Below are 10,233 nucleotides of genomic sequence, written 5' to 3'. Positions count from 1 at the left end.
GCGCGTAGCTTTTACACGAGATTTATTTGGTTTATTATATTGATTGCTTTATTACGTGTGTTGTTTTGGTAAGAGAGACACACAAAAAAGAATCATCACCGCGAACTCTTTAATTTTATAGATTTAAGAAAATTTTATTCGTGATCAGATAGTTTGTTCGGATTTTCCCAACTAATCAATCACATAGTTTTATTCTCGATTAATACTTATGAAGCAGATAGAGATCGGGAATCGATATAGTGCACTATAATCTAATCCTGATTGATGGAAACCTTGCGCAGGTTCAAAAGCGCCAGTGTTTTCGAGGTTTTGAGGGCATCATCGACTCTCCCAGCACGAACGTATCCATTGATCATCGACCTGAATGTGGGCACATCAGGGGACAAGTCTTTGTAAGAGCTCATTTCCTCAAACAAGCCCTCTGCCTCCGACACCATCCCATGCTCGCAAAGTCGAGCGACCGTATTACTGTAACACTTAGCCATTCTCTTTCCCTCTCGTGACTTGTTGAACACGTACATGGCCTCCTTAAACTCGCCCATCTTGAAACACTCGTCCACCATTACATTAACCGTCTCTGAATCGAAACAGTTGGTTTTGATCATCTTGTTGAACAGCTCCCGAGCCTCTGTTTTCTTACCATTGGATAGCAAAATTGTCAAAAGAGTGTTCCCAGTGGTCGCACGCAGACATTTCCCCTGTGGGATGAAGCTATAACACTTCATAGCTTTCTCTTCGTTGCCATGTTTGAACGAGTAGTCCACGAATATCGTAGCAATCCGATCACATGTTTTGCCCTTGTATTCGAGCCTCCACTCTTCGAAGCAATCATCAACATCTTCAACATCTTTAGTAGCCAAGTACTCGCGAAGCACAATCACCGTGACCATATCTCAACCGTATCATCCGTTATGTCCAAAAACCTACAAGCATCTACGGGCTCATAGGCCTTGACCAAGGCTTCGGCCATCAGCCTGTATGTCTGTCTGTCAGCACCGAATTTAGCAGCGTGACGGTACAGTTGCAGTGCGTCGTCGAAACGACCCATGTCAGAGAAGGCTTTCATCACGAGATTGAAGGAGACGATGTTAGGGACGATCTTATACTCGTTGAAGAAGTAATGGAACAGAGAGTTGCCGTCAAAGTACTGTTTCGCCTGGCACATGGCTCTGATCACGGCGTTGCATACGCGGACTGTGTCAGGACGACCACGAAGCTTTTTCAAGACTGCGAGACGAGCCAACTCAGCCGCTCCGTCAAGATCTGATAGCCCAATCTATAAACAATACAGCCTCCAACAACATTGTTTGTGATAAAGGCCCAACAGTACTCAGGTCCAGCTCAAGCCCATCAGCTTCTGTACCCAACTCACGCCAACGTTTACCTGCAAAAGAAGACAAAGACAGAACAGAACAAGTCAGAGGTTTGGTAAATGTTGCAGAAGACAAAAACAGAGGAAACAGAGAATCAACAGAAGTTGCAGGAGGTCCGACAGTGACATTACAAAATAGGTTTGAGCTTCTAGGATCATGTGATATTGAAGACAACTCACACCAGCTGGACAAGTGTAGAAGGATCTAGACTTTAGGTTTTAACATTGTATCCCTATATAAACACTATGTCTTTGTAAGAGAAACTTAAAGTTGAAGGAATAAGAAAACAAAGTTATTTCTATTTCTCTATCTTCTACATGGTATCAGAGCCATGGATAGAAACATGGACCTCTACTCTACTCCTTCACTACACATCTCAAATTGTGTTACTCTAAAGCTTACTGAGCAAAACTATATTATCTGGAAATCTCAGTTCGAATCTTTTCTCCAAACTAAAGATCTACTTGGCTTTGTTAATGGCGCCCTCAAATCACCAGAGGAGACTATACCTATCCGCAGCAAAGAAGGGAAGGTTGAAGATGTTCTCAATCTGGACTTTGAGAGTTGGTCAAGGTCTGACCAAGTCGTTAAGGCATGGCTGCTTGGCTCAATGACTGAGAATGTTCTTCGTCTAGTCGTTGGTGCTGCAACTGCTAAAGAGATCTGGAATACTCTAATTTCTCACTTCAATCGCACCTCTTCTTAAAGACTGTTCGAACTGCAACGTCGCCTGCAAAACTCTGAAAAGTTGGACAAGAACATGTCTGACTATCTTCGAAGCATTAAAGACATTTGCGATCAGTTAGCTTCCATTGGTGATCCTGTTAGTGAGAAGATGAAGATTTTTGCTGCTTTAAGAGGCCTAAGTCGTGANCTTCGGCCATCAGCCTGTATGTCTGTCTGTCAGCACCGAATTTAGCAGCGTGACGGTACAGTTGCAGTGCGTCGTCGAAACGACCCATGTCAGAGAAGGCTTTCATCACGAGATTGAAGGAGACGATGTTAGGGACGATCTTATACTCGTTGAAGAAGTAATGGAACAGAGAGATGCCGTCAATGTACTGTTTCGCCTGGCACATGGCTCTGATCACGGCGTTGCATACGCGGACTGTGTCAGGACGACCACGAAGCTTTTTCAAGACTGCGAGACGAGCCAACTCAGCCGCTCCGTCAAGATCTGATAGCCCAATCTATAAACAATACAGCCTCCAACAACATTGTTTGTGATAAAGGCCCAACAGTACTCAGGTCCAGCTCAAGCCCATCAGCTTCTGTACCCAACTCACGCCAACGTTTACCTGCAAAAGAAGATAAAGACAGAACAGAACAAGTCAGAGGTTTGGTAAATGTTGCAGAAGACAAAAACAGAGGAAACAGAGAATCAACAGAAGTTGCAGGAGGTCCGACAGTGACATTACAAAATAGGTTTGAGCTTCTAGGATCATGTGATATTGAAGACAACTCACACCAGCTGGACAAGTGTAGAAGGATCTAGACTTTAGGTTTTAACATTGTATCCCTATATAAACACTATGTCTTTGTAAGAGAAACTTAAAGTTGAAGGAATAAGAAAACAAAGTTATTTCTATTTCTCTATCTTCTACATGGTATCAGAGCCATGGATAGAAACATGGACCTCTACTCTACTCCTTCACTACACATCTCAAATTGTGTTACTCTAAAGCTTACTGAGCAAAACTATATTATCTGGAAATCTCAGTTCGAATCTTTTCTCCAAACTAAAGATCTACTTGGCTTTGTTAATGGCGCCCTCAAATCACCAGAGGAGACTATACCTATCCGCAGCAAAGAAGGGAAGGTTGAAGATGTTCTCAATCCGGACTTTGAGAGTTGGTCAAGGTCTGACCAAGTCGTTAAGGCATGGCTGCTTGGCTCAATGACTGAGAATGTTCTTCGTCTAGTCGTTGGTGCTGCAACTGCTAAAGAGATCTGGAATACTCTAATTTCTCACTTCAATCGCACCTCTTCTTAAAGACTGTTCGAACTGCAACGTCGCCTGCAAAACTCTGAAAAGTTGGACAAGAATATGTCTGACTATCTTCGAAGCATTAAAGACATTTGCGATCAGTTAGCTTCCATTGGTGATCCTGTTAGTGAGAAGATGAAGATTTTTGCTGCTTTAAGAGGCCTAAGTCGTGACTATGAGCCAATAATCACTGTCATCGAAGACTCAATGGATCGAAGACCTCAACCAACTTATGAAAATGTGATCTCTCGACTAACTGGTTATGAGGATCGACTACAAGGCTACTCCAACTCGTCTGATGTCACTCCACACCTTGCCTTTCACACCATGTGGTCGTCCAACTTCTCAGGCAGAGGACGTGGTAGCAGAGGAAGAGGACGTGGAAACGGTTTCTCAACCAGAGGACGTGGCTTCCAGCAACAGTTCTCAGGATCTCCTCAGTTTTCAGTCTCTTCTCAGTTTCCAAGCTCTTCTCACGGTTCCACTAAACCTGAGTTACCAGTCTGTCAGATCTGCAGCAAACGAGGACATAATGCTCTAGATTATTGGTACCGCTTTGATGAAGAGTATCAGAAACCGAAGGTTGCAGCTGCAGCTTTCTCTGCTCTTCATATCACCGATATAACTGACGATGGTGCTTGGTATCCTGATTCCGGTNACTCAGGTCCAGCTCAAGCCCATCAGCTTCTGTACCCAACTCACGCCAACGTTTACCTGCAAAAGAAGACAAAGACAGAACAGAACAAGTCAGAGGTTTGGTAAATGTTGCAGAAGACAAAAACAGAGGAAACAGAGAATCAACAGAAGTTGCAGGAGGTCCGACAGTGACATTACAAAATAGGTTTGAGCTTCTAGGATCATGTGATATTGAAGACAACTCACACCAGCTGGACAAGTGTAGAAGGATCTAGACTTTAGGTTTTAACATTGTATCCCTATATAAACACTATGTCTTTGTAAGAGAAACTTAAAGTTGAAGGAATAAGAAAACAAAGTTATTTCTATTTCTCTATCTTCTACATGGTATCAGAGCCATGGATAGAAACATGGACCTCTACTCTACTCCTTCACTACACATCTCAAATTGTGTTACTCTAAAGCTTACTGAGCAAAACTATATTATCTGGAAATCTCAGTTCGAATCTTTTCTCCAAACTAAAGATCTACTTGGCTTTGTTAATGGCGCCCTCAAATCACCAGAGGAGACTATACCTATCCGCAGCAAAGAAGGGAAGGTTGAAGATGTTCTCAATCCGGACTTTGAGAGTTGGTCAAGGTCTGACCAAGTCGTTAAGGCATGGCTGCTTGGCTCAATGACTGAGAATGTTCTTCGTCTAGTCGTTGGTGCTGCAACTGCTAAAGAGATCTGGAATACTCTAATTTCTCACTTCAATCGCACCTCTTCTTAAAGACTGTTCGAACTGCAACGTCGCCTGCAAAACTCTGAAAAGTTGGACAAGAACATGTCTGACTATCTTCGAAGCATTAAAGACATTTGCGATCAGTTAGCTTCCATTGGTGATCCTGTTAGTGAGAAGATGAAGATTTTTGCTGCTTTAAGAGGCCTAAGTCGTGACTATGAGCCAATAATCACTGTCATCGAAGACTCAATGGATCGAAGACCTCAACCAACTTATGAAAATGTGATCTCTCGACTAACTGGTTATGAGGATCGACTACAAGGCTACTCCAACTCGTCTGATGTCACTCCACACCTTGCCTTTCACACCATGTGGTCGTCCAACTTCTCAGGCAGAGGACGTGGTAGCAGAGGAAGAGGACGCGGAAACGGTTTCTCAACCAGAGGACGTGGCTTCCAGCAACAGTTCTCAGGATCTCCTCAGTTTTCAGTCTCTTCTCAGTTTCCAAGCTCTTCTCACGGTTCCACTAAACCTGAGTTACCAGTCTGTCAGATCTGCAGCAAACGAGGACATAATGCTCTAGATTATTGGTACCGCTTTGATGAAGAGTATCAGAAACCGAAGGTTGCAGCTGCAGCTTTCTCTGCTCTTCATATCACCGATATAACTGACGATGGTGCTTGGTATCCTGATTCCGGTGCAACAGCTCATATTACCAACACCACTCAACGTTTGCAGAAAGCTCAGCCTTACACCGGAACAGATACAGTCATGGCAGGTGATGGTAATTTTCTCCCTATAACTCACATCGGTTCAGCAAATCTACCTTCTACTTCAGGTAATCTCCCATTAAAAGATGTGTTGGTTTGTCCTGCAATAGTGAAATCTTTGCTTTCAGTTTCAAAATTGACTAAGGACTATCCTTGTGCAATCACGTTTGATTCTGATGATGTTCTTATTAAGGACAAGCAAACAAGACATGTTCTGACAAAGGGAAAGGAAAATGATGGTCTTTACAAATTGGAGGATGGAAAGTTTAAGACGTTCTAATCTACCAGACAAATCAAAAATTCTGATGAAGTCTGGCATCAAAGATTGGGACATCCTAACACTCAAGTTCTCCAACTTCTTTCTGCGAATAAGGCGATTCAAATCAATAAAAGTACCACCAACATGTGTGAATTGTGTCGGTTAGGGAAGAGTTCGAAATTGCCGTTTGTTTCTTCTGATTTTCATGCATCTAGACCCTTAGAGAGAGTTCATTGTGATCTCTGGGGTCCTTCTCCTGCCTCTTCCATTCAGGGATTCAGGTTCTATGTAGTCTTTATTGACAACTTTTCAAGATATTGTTGGTTTTATCCTCTTAAGAGAAAGTCAGATTTCTGCTCTATATTCATCAAGTATCAGCTTCTTGTTGAAAATCTTCTTCAAAACAAAATTGGCATATTTCAGTCTGATGGTGGAGGTGAATTCATAAGTCAAAGGTTCTTGAATCACTTGCAAGAGTCTGGTATACAACACTATATCTCCTGTCCACACACACCACAACAAAATGGGTTGGCAGAAATAAAACATAGGCAACTTACAGAAATGGGTCTTACACTTATGTTTCAAAGTAAGACACCTCAAAGTTATTGGGTGGAGGCATTTTTCACTGCAAATTTTCTCTGCAATCTCTTACCAACAACCTCACTTGATAGTGATCATAGTCCATATGAAGTTTTGCACGGCAAGGCCCCAGATTACTCAGCTCTACGCACCTTCGGATGTGCCTGCTACCCAACGCTTAGGCCATATGCATTAAATAAGTTTGATCCACGGTCTCTCAAGTGTATTTTTCTGGGTTACACAGAGAAATACAAGGGATATCGTTGCTATCATCCTCCTACAGGTCGTGTATATTTGAGTCGACATGTTATATTTGATGAAGCCTCATTCCCATTTGCGGATACATACTCTTCTCTGCAACATTTTGTTCCCACACCTCTGTATACAGCATGGATCAAAGGTTCTTGCAGCAGTTCTCAACTCTCTCCACTCACTCCAGTTACTTCAGTCACTGAACAAGATTCAAGTGAATCTTTATATTCTGCAGACTCTGCTANCACTATATCTCCTGTCCACACACACCACAACAAAATGGGTTGGCAGAAATAAAACATAGGCAACTTACAGAAATGGGTCTTACANGCGAATAAGGCGATTCAAATCAATAAAAGTACCACCAACATGTGTGAATTGTGTCGGTTAGGGAAGAGTTCGAAATTGCCGTTTGTTTCTTCTGATTTTCATGCATCTAGACCCTTAGAGAGAGTTTATTGTGATCTCTGGGGTCCTTCTCCTGTCTCGTCCATTCAGGGATTCAGGTTCTATATAGTCTTTATTGACAACTTTTCAAGATATTGTTAGTTTTATCCTCTTAAGAGAAAGTCAGATTTCTGCTCTATATTCATCAAGTATCAGCTTCTTGTTGAAAATCTTCTTCAAAACAAAATTGGCATATTTCAGTCTGATGGTGGAGGTGAATTCATAAGTCAAAGGTTCTTGAATCACTTGCAAGAGTCTGGTATACAGCACTATATCTCCTGTCCACACACACCACAACAAAATGGGTTGGCAGAAAGAAAACATAGGCAACTTACAGAAATGGGTCTTACTCTTATGTTTCAAAGTAAGACACCTCAAAGTTATTGGGTGGAGGCATTTTTCACTGCAAATTTTCTCTGCAATCTCTTACCAACAACCTCACTTGATAGTGATCATAGTCCATATGAAGTTTTGCACGGCAAGGCCCCAGATTACTCAGCTCTACGCACCTTCGGATGTGCCTGCTACCCAACGCTTAGGCCATATGCATTAAATAAGTTTGATCCACGGTCTCTCAAGTGTATTTTTCTGGGTTACACAGAGAAATACAAGGGATATCGTTGCTATCATCCTCCTACAGGTCGTGTATATTTGAGTCGACATGTTATATTTGATGAAGCCTCATTCCCATTTGCGGATACATACTCTTCTCTGCAACATTTTGTTCCCACACCTCTGTATACAGCATGGATCAAAGGTTCTTGCAGCAGTTCTCAACTCTCTCCACTCACTCCAGTTACTTCAGTCACTGAACAAGATTCAAGTGAATCTTTATATTCTGCAGACTCTGCTACCACTCTCTCAACTCCAGCTCAAGATGATTCTGCAATTCCAGCTCAAGATGATTCTGCTCCCACTCTCTCAACGTCTAACGACTGTTCACCTGATTGCTCAGCTGATAGTGATGAGGAATGTACTGAGTGTACGGCAAGCTTAGACCTTGTTCCTATAGGCAACAGCGTTCTCTCGTCACCACCTCAGCTGACCACATTCGGTACTACAGATCAACCTGAAACATCAACTGCATAACTTCAACTGGCGTCGACTCATCCAATGATCACAAGATTAAAATCAGGCATTAGCAAACCAAATCAGCGTTATGCCCTTCTCTCTCACAAAATATATCATCCAATGCCTAAAACAGTCACCGAGGCTCTCAAGGACGAATGTTGGACTGCTGCTATGGGGGAAGAAATGGGAAATTGTAAAGAAACAGGAACTTTTTCTCTTGTTCCTCCTCCATCTGATATGAATGGGTTTTCCGAGTGAAACTTCATGCTGATGGTTCATTAGACAAATACAAAGCCAGACTCGTTGCTCAAGGTTTTAATCAAAAAGAAGGCATTGACTATCTTGAAAGATATAGTCTAGTTGTTCGCACTCCTACAGTTCAAGCTGTTCTCCACATTGCTACTCTTCTCAATTGGGAACTCAAATAAATGGATGTCCACAATGCTTTTCTCCATGGGGACCTTACAGAAACTGTTTACATGAAACAACCTGCAGGCTTTGTGGATGAAGAACATCTTGATCATGTATGGCTACTGCACAAATCACTCTATGGACTTAAACAAGCTCCAAGAGCATGGTTTGATAAGTTCAGCAATTTTTTGCTTGAATTTGGTTTCTTTTGCAGCAATCCTGATCATTCTCTCTTCATTTGTGCTAAAAATGGGGATGTTATCTTCCTGTTGCTTTATGTTGATGACATGGTGATCACCGGAAATTCCTCCAGCCTTCTCAACAGCCTTCTTGAAGAGCTCAACAAACGTTTTCGAATGAAGGATCTCGGTCAACTGCATTATTTTCTCGGGAGTCAGGCTCATTTTCACTCGGGTGGCCTGTTTCTTTCTCAACAGAAATATGCGGAAGACCTTCTTATTGCTGCAGCTATGTCAAATTGTTCTTCTGTTGCTACACCGCTACCACAACAACTCAACAAAGCTCCACATCAAGATCGACTCTTTGAGAATCCTAAATACTTCCGCAGTCTTGCTGGCAAACTGCAATATCTGACTCTTACAGTTTGAAACACCTANTTTGATAAGTTCAGCAATTTTTTGCTTGAATTTGGTTTCTTTTGCAGCAATCCTGATCATTCTCTCTTCATTTGTGCTAAAAATGGGGATGTTATCTTCCTGTTGCTTTATGTTGATGACATGGTGATCACCGGAAATTCCTCCAGCCTTCTCAACAGCCTTCTTGAAGAGCTCAACAAACGTTTTCGAATGAAGGATCTCGGTCAACTGCATTATTTTCTCGGGAGTCAGGCTCATTTTCACTCGGGTGGCCTGTTTCTTTCTCAACAGAAATATGCGGAAGACCTTCTTATTGCTGCAGCTATGTCAAATTGTTCTTCTGTTGCTACACCGCTACCACAACAACTCAACAAAGCTCCACATCAAGATCGACTCTTTGAGAATCCTAAATACTTCCGCAGTCTTGCTGGCAAACTGCAATATCTGACTCTTACAGTTTGAAACACCTAAGTTGTTCTGCGACAATCTCTCCGCTGTGTACCTCACTGCAAATCCAAGTTTTCATGCTCGCACAAAGCACTTCGCTAACCATTATCATTATGTTCGTGAGCAAGTGGCTTTTGGCAATCTCATTGTCAATCACATCTCTGCATATTACCAGATTGCTGATGTCTTCACCAAGTCACTTCCGCAGGCTCTTTTTGAGGAATTGCGATTCAATCTTGGAGTCGTTGTGCCACCTACTCCAAGTTTGCAGGGGCGTATAAACAATACAGCCTCCAACAACATTTTTTGTGATAAAGGCCCAACAGTACTCAGGTCCAGCTCAAGCCCATCAGCTTCTGTACCCAACTCACGCCAACGTTTACCTGCAAAAGAAGACAAAGACAGAACAGAACAAGTCAGAGGTTTGGTAAATGTTGCAGAAGACAAAAACAGAGGAAACAGAGAATCAACAGAAGTTGCAGGAGGTCCGACAGTGACATTACAAAATAGGTTTGAGCTTCTAGGATCATGTGATATTGAAGACAACTCACACCAGCTGGACAAGTGTAGAAGGATCTAGACTTTAGGTTTTAACATTGTATCCCTATATAAACACTATGTCTTTGTAAGAGAAACTTAAAGTTGAAGGAATAAGAAAACAAAGTTATTTCTATTTCTCT

The 10,233-nt window shown here is 42.2% G+C and overlaps 2 protein-coding genes across 2 annotated transcripts; one reads left to right on the top strand and one right to left on the bottom strand.

Moving 5' to 3' along the window:
• LOC104784434 (pentatricopeptide repeat-containing protein At3g60960, mitochondrial-like) lies at positions 252-2,993 on the bottom strand. The gene is made up of 6 exons (XM_010509461.1): positions 2,978-2,993; positions 2,618-2,671; positions 2,284-2,550; positions 1,331-1,384; positions 928-1,263; positions 252-847 (listed from the first exon to the last, which is right to left on the bottom strand). Exons 1-6 carry the CDS (start codon positions 2,991-2,993, stop codon positions 252-254), a joined length of 1,323 nt encoding a protein of 440 aa, XP_010507763.1.
• LOC104784433 lies at positions 4,824-5,771 on the top strand. The gene has a single exon (XM_010509460.1). The coding sequence runs from the start codon at positions 4,824-4,826 to the stop codon at positions 5,769-5,771; it is 948 nt and encodes a 315-aa protein (XP_010507762.1).

The sequence above is a fragment of the Camelina sativa genome, chromosome 4, assembly GCF_000633955.1.
Source record: "Camelina sativa cultivar DH55 chromosome 4, Cs, whole genome shotgun sequence".
NCBI classification, from domain to species: domain Eukaryota; kingdom Viridiplantae; phylum Streptophyta; class Magnoliopsida; order Brassicales; family Brassicaceae; genus Camelina; species Camelina sativa.
The sequence above is the reverse complement of the archived record's forward strand: the minus strand, read 5'-3'. Positions and strand labels throughout refer to the sequence as shown.

Coding starts and splice junctions, on each gene's coding strand:
- LOC104784433 (XM_010509460.1), top strand. CDS start 4,824: ATGTCTGACTATCTTCGAAGCATTAAAGACATTTGCGATCAGTTAGCT.
- LOC104784434 (XM_010509461.1), bottom strand. Junction 1,264..1,330: donor TGGGCTTGAGCTGGACCTGA/GTACTGTTGGGC, acceptor TTGGGCTATCAG/ATCTTGACGGAGCGGCTGAG. Junction 848..927: donor CTATGAGCCCGTAGATGCTT/GTAGGTTTTTGG, acceptor TGGCTACTAAAG/ATGTTGAAGATGTTGATGAT.